This window comes from Eumetopias jubatus, unplaced genomic scaffold (genome assembly GCF_037043125.1).
Source record: "Eumetopias jubatus isolate StellerSeaLion01/CBP00866 unplaced genomic scaffold, mEumJub1_p1.0 scaffold_5, whole genome shotgun sequence".
In the NCBI taxonomy this organism is placed as follows: domain Eukaryota; kingdom Metazoa; phylum Chordata; class Mammalia; order Carnivora; family Otariidae; genus Eumetopias; species Eumetopias jubatus.
Window position 1 is genome coordinate 142,626,358 of NW_028274811.1, and position 18,877 is coordinate 142,645,234.

Genomic DNA, 18,877 nt, shown 5'->3' on the forward strand with positions numbered 1-18,877 from the left:
GTGGGCCCTTCTCTGCACGGGGCCTTGGGAAAATCCTTGGGACTCTCTACCCTCAGATTTCTCATCCATGAAATGGGATCATCTTACCATATGTCTTCCCTAACTGGCAAAGCCCAGTTTGAAAATCAAATGAAGTGACCACAGACCTGTGAAAGTGCTCAGTCACCCCAAGCACTTTATAAACAGAAACTACCACCATTGCTATTCGCTTCCCTACCCTTGTTTATGACAAAGACAATCATCTGGGTACCAGTAGGGATGGGTGAACTGTAAGGCCACCTTGGGAAGCACAAAAGCCGCGTCCCCCCAGCAGAAGCTGCGAGCCAGGAGCAGGAGTAGGTAGTTTCGGGATTTCAGAGGGCACTCACTGTGCACGTAAATCGTGATTCAGTTTCACGTATGAGCAGCGGGGCTCAAAGGGGAGCTGTTGCCGCGTGCGCGGCACCTTCTTCAGCCTGAAATGGTGCACATGCCTGGTACCCTGATACCCTGATACCCTGGTACCTGATCAAGGAGGAGTAAGGGCTTGAGAAGTACCTTGTTATTCTGGGGTGGGTGATAAAAGATGCCTTAAGATGACGAAAGGATGTTTGTGAAGGATGTACTGGGCGGTGGCGGGGGGGGGGGGGCATAAATCAGAGTCAGTATCATGAAATAATAATACCCATGCGAGTATGTGTGAGAGAGGGGGCAGAAGGAGAAGGAAGACGTCAGGGCAGCCCCAGCTAAGTGGGCGCCGCGGCACCGGAGGGTGGAAGCCGCAGACGTGCGATCAAGGACAAGGCGAGGCACAGGTGATGTGGCTGGAGAGAGGGCCCACACAGGGACCAAGGTCAGAGCGGGAACCTCAACGATCCAGATATTTAAGTCGACTTGGTGAAATACAGAGATTTTGAGATGAGGGATTTTCTTTTTTCTTTTTATTCCCCCACATCACCCAAGCAGAAAACAACTCTTCCTGAGGTTTCAGATTCGGGAAGAGCTCCTCCCCACCCCCACGTCATTTTGAGAGCAAGCACTTGCCCCCCTAAAATGGTCTGCAGTTAGTCAAAGCGTAATTCCTCCTTCACTCTTCCAGCCTCTGAGCACAGAGAGCCTTGGTATATAGTCTGTGCTCTCTATCCCAAGGGTAACAAACACTTCAGTGCTTGGACTCCATCACTGTGGCAGGATCTGAAACTCCTTCCACACCAGCTCACTCTCCTCTGAACACCCCGCCCTTGCAAAGTGGGGGCTGGAGAGCAAAGGCGACATCATGTGTGATCCAACCAGCAGTGCACAGCCAGGTGACTGCCCCTAGTCGGGATTTTTTCCCGTGCTTTTTCTCATTACACCCACGGGGCACGACACTATTGTGCACTCTGTTCATGAACATGCGTAAGGTTGTTGTTTCAACAAGTGCTGTGGCCACCCTTGTGACCCTTACTCTATAACCTGTCTAGGTGAGGGTTTCTGATTCAAAAGCCTCATATGAAAACCCATGAGTGAAATTTCTCTGATGGATTTTGACTTATTTCTGCTGACATGTTTTGGGATCCTACGTATTTTACCGACCCTGGCCTAGACTTTGATAAGCATGCCTTTCCGCATGGGACAGAGACGTACAGGGGAGACATAGTCCCCCAGCCTCACTGAGGTCACCCGCTAACAACCCCCATGGATGACTGGTCTCCCTGGCCAGACTTTTAAGGTAGCCACAATTATTTCTGCTGCACCAAGTCTGCCCTTGCTTTGTGGCCATGTGCCCATTTTCAAGATACACGGCTCTCCACACAACAATGGCGAGTTTTCAGGGTGCCTGAGTTCTGATGAGCAATCTTTCCAGATGTCACGTTGGGACATAAATGTTCTGAATATATTAGTGGAGTCAGTTCAAAGACGGGACGACTACAGAGGCTGCTCCCCCACGGAAGGTGACATCAGGGATGACACCTGCCCATCCACTAGGCCTCAAGTCCAACCATCTCCCGTGGTCACCACTAGCAGCAAGTCAGATCCTACCACGGGTCTGGACTGAAAATTACTTCCTCACTCACACACCGGGTACGATGAGTAATACCTTACTATGGAACACTTTCTTCCTGGCACCTTCCACCAGGGCAGCAGCATGGGGGGATAAGGAGAGGGCTGGCCCTGTGGTAACAGACTCCCTCAGCTGACATTTTTTCTCAGCCATTCAGCAGTCTGATTCTAGTGACTGTTCTAACAGACTGCCCATACTTTCCTATTCTGTCTACAAATTAAATGTCAAATGCTAATTCCACTGCATGCCCTTCATCAAACCAGAAACTCAGTAAAGAATGAAATTAACATGCTATAACTTGTTTGTTCACTTCTTCCTCTACTGGTGGTTTACAAACTGCCTTTTCTAGAACTCTGCCTAGGACTGACCTCGCCTGAGTGCTTTGTGAACTTTGCATTCGGCATCTCCAGCCCCCTGGCATGTCTCCCCTCACTCTTCCTTAAAGATCAACAGACCCAATCATCAAGTTCTCTCACTACCCAGGGGTCTAATTTGTCTTGCTGTAAGAGAGACTTGAACTCACATAGAAGAAATAAGTCCTTTCTTATAAAACCTTCACTCATTTTGATCTTCCACTTCTAAGTCTGTAAGTGCATGACGTCTACTTTCTACTCTCAGGCATAGACTTCATTAGCGCCAGGCAGAAGGCCCAGCCCTTCCTTGGTCTTGGGGTTCTGAATTTTGGGCTTCAAAGAGAGGAAAAGAAACAATAACAAAACCAAAAAAAGCCTATTCTTTTCTAGAGCTTTTAAGCTTTCCTGACAAAACCCTCATTTGCTGTTGGCAATCAACCTTTCTACTACCAACTTATTCAATAAGAACAATAATCAGTAACAAACGATACATGCCAGAAATGCACATGGATGATGTACTTCTCACAATTAACCAAAGACCTATCCCATTTGGTTTATGAAGCCAAGTATCAAAATATAAAATTAAGAATATGAAAAATGCTCTATTAAATAAAAGTCTAACAAGTAAAAAAGATTACGTATACATCCATTTTCAGCTGGGTGTTTTAAGACCTAGAACATTGCACTGGCCTGACATTCATTCAAGTGCTTCCCCTTTCTATTATATTAATTGAGGCCAACCCACAAACAATGACTTAAAGCAGACATTTGTAACTCTCCACTGAGGGCTGACCCTTCAACAAGAAATTGTAAAATTTGGAGTCAGTCAATGCAGTTATAGATTTTCATTCCCTGTTTTAATACTGAGTTACAAATAAAGATAATACAGTACATTATTAATTCATTCATTTAATAATCATCTCCTAAGTGACCATTACATGTCAGGTATGTTAGCATTCACTGTAATTCTCTGCACTAACATCTAATTACTTTGTTGATATAAAAATTTGCTCTACCTGAAAACATTGGACCAATATTAAGAAACAGAAAATTCATGAATTTAAACCAGTTTTAAACTACTCTACAGAAAATACTTGTTTTACATCGAACTATTTGGATAGAAGGCACTTCCTTTTAGATAATAACATCTCTTTCCCCATGGGCTAACAAAAATGTTTTGCACTTATTGGTGAAAAAACCATCACTTATTTTGTAGCTTTGGCTGGTAACAAAAGCATTGAGTGATGTGTACAAAGGAATACATCATGCCAGTATGGACAGACCCATGAGTAAAGATTCCTTGTAAGAGTCAAATCAGTCCTGACAAAGTAGGGCTGGGGAAAGAGCAGGGCTGGGGACAGAGTGGGGCTGGAGAAACAGCGTACATTCCAGAAAGGCTTCATTCAACTCTGATCCTAAACACCGGGGCCAGAGCAAGGGCATCATAAGTAGATTGCACAGCTTCTGTTAAAGATGAGTGAGGAAAAGATTAGATCACAGCTGGGTATTTACACCTTTGCATCTCAGGTTTAAGTTGGCCTCACGCTGTCTGTGTCCAACAAGTTACAGAGGGCATGAGGAGGTGAGAAAGGCACATGTCCTGGCTGCTCCTACAAGACAGGCACTATGGTTCGTTACTACATCCGCAGCTTCGCTCAGCTGAGCCCCACACACCCTTGAGTCTTAGTGTTCCCATTCTGTAGTTGGGAAAGCCAAGGTTCTCCAGAGCAGTTTGCCTCAGATCACTCAGCCAGTTCAGGGGATATGTTCCACTGTGATATACTCTTATAATTATTTTAATAAAGATTATATTTTTACAGAAAGCAAGCTTGAATGAGATTTTTTTAAATATATATACATATATATATTTTTTTTTTCCACCAATGGGAAGACCGCCTTTTTTTTTTTTTTTAAAACCAGACACCACAGACCAAATGAAGACAAAGTGCTAAACCGAATGCCCAAAGCCAAATGTAACGTTCAGTCATGCGAGGGTTGACAACAGTAGATGGGTCTAGCCCTTAGCTTCCTCTTGTTTTGTCTGGCTTGGGGCTGTTTAATTGCTCATTTGTATCTACATCAGATTAATAAATCAAAGGAATCAAATGTTTAAGAGTGGAAGGAGAGAGTTCAGCTAGAGCATTGAATATTTAACATAAATTAATGAGATGCGATCATCTAAAGTAAACATCCTAAGATATTATGCATTGGGGCTTAACCTTTCCCATTGACAAATATATCACAGCAATCCCGGACTTTTGAGAAGTTACAAAACTAGAGCCCACTCCTCCATTGTTGATGGGAGTGTACATGATACAGCCATTCTGGAAAACAGTTTGGCACTTTCTTTTAGAACATGAGCTTACCAGAGGACCCAGCAGTTGCACTCTTGGGCACTTATCCCAGAGAAATGAAAACTTCAGTCCACGTGTAAACCTGTGTGTGATGGGCCACTGTCTCTCTTTATAACAGCCCAAACCTGAAAATAACCCCACTGTCCTTTACTGGGTAAATGGCTAACACACGAGGACATATCCGTACAATGAAACACTAATCAGTAATGAAGAGGAAAGAAGTACTGATGGATCTCAAGGGAATGACTATGGAGTAAAAAGGTTACATAGAGTATGATCCCGTTATGTAACATTTTTGAATAACAAATTATAGAGATGGAGAACAACAGATAAGTGGTTGCCAGGGGTTAGAGATGCAGTCGGGGTTGGGTATGAACAGGAGGTGTATCAGGAGGGTGACGGGAACAATTCTGTAGGATTCTGTATGTTGAAAGTGGTGGTGGTTACATGAATCTACAGATGATAACAGTGCACAGAGCTAACCACATGCATGCCCGCACACACAAGTGTGTGCACACCTGTGACACTGGAATAAGCTCTGTGGAGCACAGCAAAGTCACTTCCCAGCTTTCACAGTGCACTGTGGTTACATAAGATGTGACACAGGGGGAGGCTGGGAGAAGGGGCATGGACTTCCTTGTCCACTTCTTTTTTGCCAACTTCCTGTGAACTTATAATTATTTCACAGGGCATTGAACTATGAAATCCCGGAGCTCCATCCCCCCAAGGAGCTACACAGCACCCGCTTCCCTGGAAACCCTCCCCAACCACGGTGGCCACAGTGTGAAGTCCACAAGGGCTCTGGCCCTGCTCCCTGGGGAGGGGAAGCACTGGCCCAAGCATAAAGAAAGAAGTCAGCTTGCTGTAGACGTAAAAACTGTAGGCATAAAAATGAAGCCAGATGGGTATGCTGTGACCAAAAAAAAAAAACAAAACAAAAAAATCACCAGGTGGTTGGGAGGCCTTTGTTTTTCACTTCTGAATGAAATGAAAGGTTCCTCTTTTCCCAAGCATTACCCCAAACAAAAACTTGTCCCAGTTCAGTGTCTAAGTTTGCAGAAACAGAACCAAAAGGCTTCCTTACTTAAACCCAGCAAGAGTCATAGTCTGATTCAAATGGGAATGGTCTTCCCTGGGAAACCAAGGCTTTCAGGAATCCAGCAAACAAAACCAACTCAAAGTCACTGAATCTAATCCAGAAATAAACCACCACCTGGTTGCCTCAAATAACCCACAAATTTCAAAGGTAATTATCAATTAACTCAGGACCTAATTTTGAGAACAAAGTACGAACGGATGAAAATGACGATGCTTATGCTATATTTAGAAACGGAAATATGTCCTTTTATCATTAAATCTCAGAACGGTGAGCTAGAAATAGACATCATTTATTCCCCACGCTGACAGAGGCTACGCTGAGTCTGGAAGACTGGCTCACTAGTGAGACAATTCTGGCCTTCAAGGGACTTCACGTCCACCATGGAAAGCAAATGACTAAAACACACAACACACACGAAAGCAGAAGTATATTCCTCCACCGGTCATTCACCTTTGTCCTGGCACGTGACCGCTGGCCAATGAGACACTTGGGAAGGAGCCTGAAAGAGCGAATATGTGACTCAACAATGGGGATAAAGCCTCGAAAGGAAAGGAGGGCAGATAACACAGGACTAGTAACAGGAGAGGTAGAGTCAGAGTTGGTGTGAATAAAACACAGAGAAATCGAGAGGTAGAAGACAAAATGCAGGAGGAGAAAACCTCTCCTAAAATAAAATCCAAAATCATGTGAGGCTAATCAACATTCTTTTGAAATACTACCTTAAAAACCACTGTCAAAAGGAAAAAGGAGACTATCAGTCTTCCAGCCTTCTGAGAGGAGATAAAGCAACTCATGAACTGCTTTCAGAGGGAAAAAAAAAAAAAAAAAACAACTCGGAAGGGTCCCAGAATGCTTCCAAATCTGGAAGGTGAAATTGACGCTAACACCTCTATTAACCACCTTCTGCGTCCGACCTCAAGGTAGAAAATATTTCCTCTCTGCTCTCTTCCCAGGAATGGGAATTCTATATTCTGTCCTCTGGGGTCAGGAGAGCAAGGAGTCCAGAGGTCTCGCTCAGAACCTAAGTGCTTGGTCCGCCACGGCGTGTAACCACCAATCCCCTTCCAGGTGGGATTCATAAGAAGAATTCCCGAGCTAGCACTGAACCGGCATCACCTCGATCTAGCACCTTTAAAGTTAGTTGTTAATGAGATCACCTTTGATTATGTGCTCATCAGTGAGCCAGAAATTTACTGCAAAAAAGGGGAGGGCCACTGCTGTGCTCCGGATGAAGTGAGAAACCAGCACGGCTGGGCACCTGGGGGCGAGAAAGTTAACCTGCACGCCGCCACTGGGGCAGCCTTTGAAAGTTAACTTCCAAAAAGCTTCATGTATTTGCCTAACTGAAAAAGACAACCTGCTTTTTCTCTCTTCCTCTAAGTAATTTTAAATTGTATCATCTGCTTCAGAAAAATTAATTCAGATAGCAGAGATCTTTTAGCGATTTTCCATTCCTCTGATATGTTAAACGATTTACTTTATGCAAACAGGTATTTAATTGGTAGGACTTCCTCTCCTTGGCCCCTCTGTCACTTTCATCTTGTTTTCAACTAAATTTGTTCTAAGCGGATCTAAGATTTCATTCAGTAACCAGTTTCAAAACATGATGATTGAGGAAATCATTCCTTTCCCTCATAAAACCTACCAAATACCTCTGTGGGTCTTGGGGCGCAACGGATGCAGCACAGAGAAAGGAGACGGGGGAAAATTCTGGAGCTGGTCAGTAAAAAATGAATGCACTCCGAGAATGGCTAAAAATGAAGTCCAAGCACATGGCAGGGAAGAATCAGGCAGCAGTCCATGCCTGTGTGTGGCCCGCCTCCCAGCCACCCCGCCTGCCAGCCCCCCAACCCCAGCCGGCCGCCGGGGGCAGCCTTCCTTGGCCTCGTGTCTCTGAAGAAGAACCAAGTCAGGGTCAACATGCCGGCTTCGCTGCCACTGTGGCAGTTTCTCACATAAAAACAGAAGGATGAATGCCCGGAAAATTCTCGAACTGTAACAGTGAACCACATGCCACCTTTAAACCAGATCTGAGATCTCCTCAGTCTACCAGTATCATCAATTCTGGAGGTTCCCATAGCCTAAGTCAACAAAAACAAAATACGCTTTCACTGTTCAATAAATTAACAAGGCTAGTGACAAGACAGACCCTACTGTTGGCTAACTGGAATGTTTTCATTCTAAGATTTTTTTGTTTTCTTAAAAATGCTACTGATGTAAAAAAAACCAATGACCACAAACGGAGTCTCTGGGGGACAGCTTTTATAAAATGCCTCCCTTCAAGCTCCCTTTAGTGTCTGCTTTTTGAAAACTGTAACCAAGTTGAAAAGGTGATGTAAACCATAAATACCGTGTCATGTAAAAGGTCTGCTCTGTCCTAAAGGCAAGCTAAGCCTTTACAAATCCTGCTAAAGAGTATCACCAGGCATGTCACAGAAACAAGTTATCAGATCACCAACACATGGCTGAGGTTCCTCCCTTCCCGCAGCACAGACCACCCAGGGCCACGGCGGCCACGGCGGCCACGGCAGCCCCCACCGGCTGCTCTTCCCTGGGAGGCGGCTGCTCAGAGCTCCTCGCTGCCGGGTGGCTGACTGCTGCAGCTTAATGAGCAACAGCATGATCTGCTCTGTCACACATACCACCTTCTCCCTCTCAGCTTGGGGGTCAAATGCATAAGATAAAGAGAAGCTAACATATCCATACTGAGGAGAAAGAGGGAGACACACACAACTGTATGGCAACTAGGACAAGTGCTACAACAGGTGCATGGGAAAAAAGTTCCAGGAAGTGCAAGGGAAAGTGCCAACCCTGCCTGAGGAAGTGAAGGGAAGCAGCAAGTCCAAGTCTCAGGGGTGTGAGAGTGCCACAGGTTGGGGGACACTGTCCTGAGTATAAGGGGCTGGAGGAAAAGCTGAAGCCAGGCCACGAGGATGCTAAGAGGCTTCAGGCTAGTGCCCCACATACACAGAGCCACTGAGGGTTCAAGAGCAAGGCTATATGACCTGCTCAAATTTCTATTTCTGGTGGCAGTGCTGCAGGAGGCTGGGAAAAGAGCTGCCAGAGGCAGGGAGGCTATTTGGTGGTTACGGCTTGGGGAAGAACTTACAGCCTGCTACATCTGTAACTAGAAATTGCTGTGGACAAATGTTGCATTTGTACATCTCCTCAGAATGACCATGGATCCTCAGAAAAAAACCCAGTTTCTCTGTAAATGTTGTAAAGTCTTTTTTAGTTATGGCATTATTAAGAGAAGGCAAAGAAACTAGCAGTATTGGTTTTCTATTCTGACGGCCGTCCGAGGCTCATAAAGTGTCGGCTTTTGCAGAAAGGGTTGCTCAGCAGAGGACGGCAGAGCCACCACCAGCCTGGGTGCAGCTGAAGCACCAGGTCTTAGGGCCTCCAGTTTGCCACACGGGCTAGTAGAGTTTCAGAGTAAGAGGGAAGTGTGCTCTTCTGGGAGCCAAACTTTCAAGTTACAAATGGCCTGGTTGAAGACTGACTGCCCAAGATCCTAGACTTGGCAGAGAAATTCTTTCCTTTTGAACACATCTATTGGTTCCTGATCTCTGAAGCCCCTCCTGTGTTCCTCTGGCAGCCTTACTCTTTCTAGATCCTTCTTCCCAGCCTGTGTCTGTAAGCTTTCATGTGTTCAATTCCGAATTACCTGGAAGGGCTCCTCAACTCCAATTTATAAAGAGCTGTGGAGAATTTTTTTTTCCTTAGAAATAAGATGCAGTAAAAGTTGATACCCTTACTGAATTTTAAGTCCTTTTTTTCTCAAAAGCTACAGGAGTTTCTTGAATTGTAATTTTATGTGATTTCTAAGAAATAACACACACAAAAGCATAATTAGTACCTCCCTATTTTTCATACATCAAATAGCATTATCTCTTACAATGAGGTAAGTGCATTAACGAGAGCATACCTATGACATTAGCATTAATATTATTATGGCCCTGTTGGCTTTGTACATTTAAATTTAATATTACGTAAAATGCACTTTTATCAGAATCAGAGTAGTCGCACAGTCTGATAAAATCAGAAGTCAACCATGATGCTGGCCACATGACAGACTAACACACAGAAAGGAAACCCAGCTCTGACCACAACGTGCAGGTCGTTTACCGACGCTAAAACAGACGTGCCCTGTTCTCTCTCCAAGTTAAAGGCAGAGCCCTCGGCCCGACACATCCCTGCTCACCAGCTACTCCACACCGGTCATCCGCCAGCCCGGCCCTCACGGGTCCAGTCTTGCAGGTACACAGGCTCCCACGTGCCCTGGCAGAGGCAGGCTTATGCTTGTGGGGCTAGAGGCTAGGAAGCCCAGCGCACCCCGTCCACGCTGGCCCGCTCGGTGCAAACGCACTACACCTCACCGCTGGCCACTCTGCTCCACTTCCTCGTATCACGACCAGTCCACTCTGCCCACTCTCTCCCCGGGGGGTTCACAGAGCCTTTTGGACCCAGGCTCCGCTGTGTCTGCTGACACCTCACCTCCTTGACGTGGCTATGAAAGGACACGGACATGTCCAGCAGGATCTTGCGCTGCTCCACGCGCCGAACAAAATCTTGTATCCGGTCTTCAAGCTGATGGGCAGCCTGATAAATCTCTTCCGGGTCACATTCCCCAGTCTGAGCCAGCTGTTCTGCTGCCTCTAGTAACTTATCCGCGTTGGTATATGTGTTCTGCACAAGAGAAAATCCAGAGAAACTGGGTGAATTAAAAACAAACAAACAAACAAACCAAACAGCTGGGCATCCTAACAGACTGCAACTGAGTCAGTTTGGGACATTCCTGATCATTTCTGTAAATCCAACAGAAAAAAAACGATGGGAAGAGATGACTTTAGGAGTTCAATATACCTCCATCAGCAGCTTTCGCCATTACTGTTCTAGATTGTTAAACCCTGAACCTTCCGGCAAAGCCCCTCCCTTTACAGCAGCGCTGGGGTATCTGTAGGCAGCTTCTGGCTGCCCCATGACTCACAGAGGGCCCTCAGCTTCTTGTGCTGCACATCCAGAAGACAGCACCTAGGTCAAGTGCCCACTTCACTTTCCCCTCCAGTCTTGGGACAGAATGCAGAGTTGCAGTTTTGTTTTTCAGTATGATGTACGATTTTGTAATTCCCCGAATTCAAGTGAAATGATTAGGTTGCAAATACAAGTTGCTGTCTTCTTAACGTGTTTCTACTTATCGGTAATCCATGCTTATCATTTCTCTACTTCAGGGGGCATATTTTTTGAGAAAAAGGAAATGACCATAATGGCTTATATAAAGTAGCCATGGTTTTAAAGAGCTGAAAGTTAATGTGCAAATAGGTATCAAGAACACTTTAAAATTACTCCATTTTAATTCATGATAAACGAAAGGCTGCAAATGGGTTCCAGAGATACAGAGGTGTGCTAGAGACCTGACTCTGTTCATGGAGCTGCTGGGCAGGGGCCGGGGGCAGCCGAGAACAGGCGGGAGGGCTTGGGCGCAGCGTTGAGAACAGAGGGAAGGCCTTCCGGGAAGGCCCACAGAGCAGGCTGTGGTCCCTCTGAGAAACAGGTGGAGTCCTTCATCCTTCTCCAACATGTGAGTCCCAAAGCTGAGCAGGGTGGGTATCTCATCAGTGGCCCAGAGTGTGGGGCAGTGTCCCCGCAGAGAGCCTGAGGAAGGACGACAGCGCCCCTGCACGGGCAGCCTCCCACTGGGGAGACTGGTCACATCCAGGGACATTCATCTACTAAAGCCAACAGGTTAAGGATAATGAGAGGCAGGGTCCTCGCTTCAGAGAAGGGACTGACAAATGCGGACAAGGAGAAAAGCTGAGTTAACCCTGTGGCACTGGGCTGGGATTGGAGGGCTGAGTGTGAACGCGTGGCTTCCACAGATGTGTGAACGTGCACCTCTGTACACACACGTCCTCTCTCCCTCTGTCCCCAGAGAAGCCCCAGGAGCAGCAGTGACCCAACGGCAATCAGCAGGCAGCAGCCAGATTTCCACCTGTAATCACCGTTCTCCTCTCCAAGGAACCAGGGCTCCTGGAGATACGGCTTACTCAGGGGCCGGGGGGACAGAGAGTACAAGAGAAGGCTGAGACGCGTTATTGCATCCAAAAGTAAGGAAATGCTCAAGAACAATGTGGGTAGGTCGGGACACAGACGGCAGCTTGAGGAGGCGCACACTGGCCAAAGCAGGGACGGTCTGAGAGTAAACAATGACAGTAACAGAGTACAATCCACGAAATACAACAGAAAACCGTAAGTCCATACAGACGTAAATAAATAAATAAAATTGGCTGAGGAACAGGATATTTATAGAATTTCAAAGTAGCTCCCCACTAAGTACTTACTAATTACAAAGCAGGGAGGAGACTCATCTTACAACGGAGAAATGTGGCAGACACCACTTTAACCTAGAAATCAAACTGCATGCCAGACGTAGCGGGACAAGTTAAAGTCAGGTGCCGACTGGCGGGAAGGCACAAAGAAGGACGCGGCAGCCCTGATACGGCGGGCCGAGGACGCAGGTATAACCGGAATCTACTCATGACCCAACGTCAGACAGACCGAGTGAGGAGCATGCTCCCAAATAACGGGCTTCAAATCCTCCAAAGTGTCAGGTCACCAAAGCTCAGGAACAACCAAGGAGATGCTACAAACTCAAGGACCTCTGAGATGTGACAACTCAATGCCACAGGTGCTTCTGCACTGGGTCCTCTCGCCATAAAGGACATCATGGGGCCCAGGGGCTAGAAGGAAAGCCTGCAGCAGTGTTCATTTCTCGATTTTGACAATGGCACCGGGGGCATACAGCAGCAGAATGTCCCTTCCTGGTAGGAAATACATGCTAAAGTCAATGGCTCAAGGGGGAGTTAAGTTCCTTGTGCTGTACTTTCCAACTTCCCTGCAAGTCAAAAAAAAAAAAAAAAACCAAAATTTAAAACAAGTGTAAACACGGCTTGATAGGTATGAGATGGTCTCAGGAAGGACTGTCGTGATGCGCATGAACAGAACAACGGGCACCCCAGGCGTCAGCGTGGGGGCAGAAGCAGTCCATCCCCGGGCAAGCCGTGAGTCGGGGTGCAGTGTCTACAAAGAATTTAAAAGTGTCCATAAAAGCCAACGAAAAGTCAGTCTATTCTTTTATCATCACCACAGGCTGCACACCCACCTCTCCCTGTGCCACAGCCACAAGCACTTACTGGGCCTTGGGTCTAATCCTCAGCACAGCCCCTTCCACAGCTAAGGAAACAGGCCTGCAGGGCAGTCACTGGGCTTGGAGGGCAAGGTTGTAGGGAGGTGGGAGAAGGGCTCGGCCCGGGTCTGAGTGTGGAGGGTGTGCCCACGACACGGCAGCTAAATGTCATGTGGCATCCTGGACGGGGTCCTGGAATGGGGGAAACTCAGGAAATCTGAACAAAGGAGGGGCTTCAGTTTATAGTAATCCATCACTGTCAGTTAACAAATGTACCATACTAACAGTAAGCACAGGGGAAGCTGGGGGCTGGGTAGAGGAACTCTTTGTATCATCATCACAATTTTTCTGTAAATCTAAAACTGGTCTAAAAAATAAAGTTTAAAAGTATATGTGTTTATACAGTCGACACTTGAACAACACATTTGAACTGCACGGTCCATATATACGTGGATTTTTTTTTTTAATGAATACAGTATTGCAAATATACTTTATGACTTTACTGACTTTTTTCTAGCTCACTTTATTCTAAGAATACAGTATCTAATACACGTAACATATAAAATATGGTAACTGGCTGTTTATGTGATCAGTAGGGCTTCCGGTCAACAGTAGGCTATTAGATAAGTTTTGGGGGGGGAAGTCAAAACTTATACCCGGATTTTTGAGGTGCCTGGCTGGCTCAATTGGTAGAGCGTGCGACCCTTGATGTTGGGGTTGTAGGTCTGGGTCCCACGTTGGGTGTAGAAATCACTTAGAAATAAAACCTTAAGGGGTGCCTGGGTGGCTCAGTTGTTAAGCGTCTGCCTTCGGCTCAGGTCATGATCCCAGGGTCCTGGGATTGAGCCCCGCATCGGGCTCCCTGCTCGGTGGGAAGCCTGCTTCTCCCTCTCTCACTCCCCCTGCTTGTATTCCCTCTCTCGCTGTGTCTCTCTCTGTCAAATAAATAAAATCTTTAAAAAAGAGAGAAAGAAATAAAACCTTAAAAAAAGTTACACATGGACTCTCAACTGCGGGTGGGGGGGGGGGGTGTCAGTGTCCCTAAGCCCCACGTTGTTCGAAGGTCAGCTACCTGTGTGTGCATGTATACGCAATATATACACACACATATACATAGCGGATTTTTCAGAAAAAACTTTCACCTTTGGAAAAATCCTTGGGTACTTTCCACAATTATCTCAGTTAGACCTTTCCTCCTGAGGGGCTGGCTCCTGGGCCCTTCGGTGCAGCCCCTGGGCACAGAGAAAGCTGTCCTTATGAAGCTCAGCTATTAGCATCAAGGGCTCCTGCCACCGAGGTTCTGCATACATTGCTGACAAAGGGTCTATGACCATCAGAGGCTCAGATTCAGGTGACTTTTCTGGGGACGATGGCTTTATGGAGACCCAGGCTCCCCCCCCGCGAAGCCTCACCCAGGAAGCATGCTCTGCATCTCTGGGCAGAGGCACGAAAGAACCTAACAGAGTATCATGCTTTCTGCAGCACACATACATTCTTTTAAGAGCTAAATCCTATTTTCTTATTGTCATCACCGCCATGAAGTTGCTTACCTCTCGTGTTTAATAAGGAGATCGGCAGGTGATATTGCCTCCCAGCACTGAACACTTTGTTTCTGAAAGCTTTTCTACCTCTTTGCCAGCAGGGAAGGATATTTGAGGCATATGTGAGTTCATTCCAAAAGAACAAGTGCATTTTTTTAATTTTCAGAGACACCACCCAGTATTTACTTTGTCCCACCTCTCATTTTACACTTGGAGAAAACGAGCCCGCACGACAGACTCCATGGCTTTCCCCGGGCCCCCAGGAGGGGCTGGTGGAGCCAGGGTCAGCATGCAGAGTCTCTGAGACCAACGGCCTTCCTGTGAACAGAGCCCACCCTAGGTCCCACTGCCACAGAAGATAAGAGATTTCCATGTGCTAACGAGCATACCGGTCATAAATGGTGACTCTGGAGCCCCTGGGCCTGCGCCCCACAAAGCCCTATCACAAGGGCACAAAGGGGAAGTGACTTGTCCAAGTCAGTCCGGAGAGCTCAGATTGTTCAAACAACAAATGGCCAGGCCAGGGTTCCTCTTGCAAGGGGAAATTCAGTACTTAAATTTCTACTTCAGGGGAGGTGGTGTCAGGAGGCTGTTTTAGAGCCTGAAGAAACCAGACTTCTCCTGCCTTCGGCCTGCCATCCTCTCCCCAAAGGCATCTCGCTGTGGGCCTACATTCCCTGGGAGGAAGATTAAAGGAGATACTAGAAGGGCCGGGCCCGGGTGGGGGCGGAATGGTTTCCCCTTTTCTGGAGAAGAAAATTCAAATTGCGTAAGTGCTAGGACTCAGGAAACACTGCAGGGCAGATCGGGCCTTCCTTTCTCTACAGATCCTCAGCTGCTCTGGTCTGGGACCAACAGAAGATGGCCAGAGGCTACATTTAGACAGCATCCAGTGAAAAAGACGGGTTTTCCTGATCTTAGAAAACACAGGAGAGGAGGAGAACATAAGTAGTTCAAGGAATGATTACTTTAAAAAAAAAAACAACATACCGAAGTCTGCATATAGAAAGCTTTCAAGGTATTTTATACCGATGCAACAAAAAAGAATGATGGGTCAGTACATCTATAATCTGTATTAAAAACCCCAGTGTCGGGGGCGCCTGGGTGGCTCAGTCGGTTGAGCGGCTGCCTTCGGCTCAGGTCATGATACTGGGGTGTTGGGATCGAGTCCCCGCGTCCGGCTCCCTGCTCAGCGGAGAGCCTGCTTCCCCCTCTCCCTCTGCCTGCCACTCTGCCTACTTGTGCTCTCTCTCTCTGTCAAATAAATAAATAAAATCTTTAAAAAAAAAAAATGAAAAAACAAAACCCAGTGTCCTGGGGCGCCTGGGTGGCTCAGTCGGTTGAGCGTCTGCCTTCGGCTCAGGTCATGATCCCAGGGTCCTGGGATCCAGCCCCACATCGGGCTCCCTGCTTCCCCCTTTCCCTCTGCCCCCTGCTTGTGCTATCTCAAATAAATAAAATCTTAAAAACAGACAAACCCAGTGTTCTGAATCATTTAAAAGGCCCATAAATTGCCATCTTTTCATCCACGAAGGGAAAGCACAGGACACAAGCCTGCCACCCCTCTTCCCCAGCACACACACACACAGGTGATACAGAGCTGAAATGCGCTACAGCGTGGTAAAACTCACAACACTAGGAGAAGTGAAAAACTCTGTATGGCACATATTTAGGTACAGCAACACAGTGACTACTGACGGCTATCCGTATGTGTTAGCATTTTACCAGAGAAATAATTCTGGGTGGAGGCGGGCAGGGGAAGGTTCTAGGCAGGGAATCGGCACAGCTAGTCTTGTCACAGCTACCTGGCGAAGGAAGGAATTAGGTATCATTTTACGGCTAGGGAAACTGAGGCTTGGGGAGATGGAGGAACCTGCCCAAGGTCATAAAAGCAGTGAAGGCCTTAGGAAATTTAAGAAGTGTTGTGATAAGGGAAATTTGGTATCTTGTAAGCACATGCCAACCTGAAGGAAATCCTTGACAGTAAACACCGGGCCAAAATTCTCCACTACGAATTTATTTAAAAAGACAAAACACTACACCTTATATCAAAAAATGAACTTATTGTGAAATGGCAGCCTGTGGTATAGAAGCAAGGCTCTATTAACTGTAGCAAATCAGAAATTTAGGACATGCTGTGCACAAAAGAGGACAATGAGCTCAGTAGCGACCAGGGAACTGGAGAATACGCCTGATTATCTTCTGCAAATCTTGCCCAAATGGAATGTCTCCTGCTTTCCTAAATGCCACATTTCTTTATCCCGGAAGACAAGATAATTACATGGCACACATAAAAAGTTGTTGACAGAAACGGCTTCATGGAGAAGGCTGTCACAATACGTTCCATCTTTGGAAGGTGATGTGAATCTCAGGGGAAAGGCAGACAGGAGAGAAGGTAGTGTAAGCGCTCACAGGATACACGCCCATGGGGAGATGCAATGGCAGAGATTTACTAATCGTATTCAAGAAATCTGTGCTCTGGAAGCTGGCTTCTTCCTTAAACCAGGGTTTTGTGGGCTTTACTTTACCGGCTATCGTAATCATAGCTTTTTAAATCTAAAAAGGAACATTAACTTGAATACCTACTTAGAAGGTGAAAGAGAAAAATGCCTGCCTGAGCATCTCCGTCTCCAAAAGTCATGTGCAGAAAGCTTCCCGTGGGGAAAGCACGTATTTCTTCTGTAAAGCTCCTGCGTGAAAATGCGACATAGTTGCACAAGGCCACACCCTATACATTCATCAGCCCGGATTCATGCAATAGGAAACAGCTACTCACAATCACCGTACAAAATAAAGAAGGGATGGATCCTCAGATTAGCAGAGAGGAGGTTCTTGGCTCTGCAAAACTGCATGCAAAACGTATCCAAGTGCTTCCTGATGTGGCCACAGCGGCGCCTGAAACAAAGCCCCACGCCTGAGGCTCCTGCAGGAAGTCTCTCGCCCTGCAGACGTGACGCCAGGCTGTGCCGCTGGCTCCCACCAACTCAACCTGACTTCTTCTCAGGTTCCTCCTTCCCAGAACACCAGAACTGTTCTACATAATAAATCTATATTTAGTACCTTTTAAATGAATTCAACCATAAGACTTTCACCACTTCCTTCTTGTATCTGGTACTTCACCATATGCCACAACTCACTGTTTTGGAGAAGCTGGCTATAAGTGTATTAAATAAATGGCTAAATCTAGATCGCTAAAGACAATTTAGAATTGATTTTCCAAAGGACCCTTCAAGATGCAACCCTAAAAAACCACCAACCTTAAACAACGGCAAAAAGGAATTTTCTTCTCCCTAAACCCCAAAATTTGTTCTACTTTTGTGAATATGTTTCAGAAAATGAAATACAGCTCCTTATTAAGCACTAACAATACCGTATCTGCTCTTAATTTGGGCTTCCAAAGGCCATCCTGTTCAAAAAATGACATAAATCTAAAATATAAACTTAGATCTCTGCCATAAGCACTTCTGTGGTTTGATTTGCCAGACAGCAGTCAAGGATGGGGCAGGCAGGGGGAAAGGGTGGTGAAGGTCACTGCAGCGGGGCTCGTTGGCCTGTGCTGCAGCAATACTGAGGCTGTGCCCCTTGGGAAGAGCCAGAAAACTACAGTGAAGGAAGCTACAAACACAAGATGTAATCTTGCCTCGAGGGCAAGGCCACTGTTTGTCTGGACCAAACCTGCTGCACGTGGCTGGCCAGTATCTGAAAACCAGAGGGAGGGACAGCGGGTGCAGATGTCTGCAAAGTGAACTAAGCGTTTGTATTCAAGGCTGCTCTTGATGCACAGCTCAGATTTGGAGTTTGAGCACTTAACAGTGTAAGGGCAAGAGGCTGGGCACCCCTTAGAATCCCAGGGACAAAGAGCAGAGATAAGAAAGGACTGGGGCTCAGCTGAGTAGGTAGAGGTGGGCGCAAACAAGCATCTGCCTCTCTCTGAACCAGGGGTGAAGAGCAGACCACAGCTCAGAGTGCTACTCTGACCCTTGGCTTGCCCTAGAAACCTGAGGGCAGAAATACTTCCTGCAAAGAGTCTTCTCACTCTTGCTGCCCCCTGGGACCCTGTGTTGACAGCTTTGATGGTTGGCTTAGACCAGCGGAGATGAGTTTACCATGGAAAGATAGGGCGCTAGCCATAGTAGAGATTTCCTTAATTTGGAATGGAAGGAACCACTGGAACCGGAGGGAGAAGGGTCAATGGCGTGCTGGACACAGGAGGACATTCGGGAGACCCTCGCCCTCCCTACTGGAGGGAGCTCAGGCAGGCGTGGGAAGAGGTGAGGGCAGCCCAGCCTACGGCCATGGGTGACCATGCTACTTGAGGGGG

At 46.7% G+C, this 18,877-nt stretch overlaps 1 protein-coding gene across 2 annotated transcripts in view; it reads right to left on the reverse strand.

The window, feature by feature from the left end:
• Window positions 1–18,877, reverse strand: part of TRIO (trio Rho guanine nucleotide exchange factor) — a 337,163-nt gene that overhangs the window by 143,217 nt on the left and 175,069 nt on the right. For both annotated transcript variants that reach the window (XM_028097953.2, XM_088023532.1), the window contains exon 11: window positions 10,327–10,518. In XM_028097953.2, the coding sequence (XP_027953754.2) occupies window positions 10,327–10,518 (192 nt within the window). The remainder of the gene's footprint in view (window positions 1–10,326; window positions 10,519–18,877) is intronic.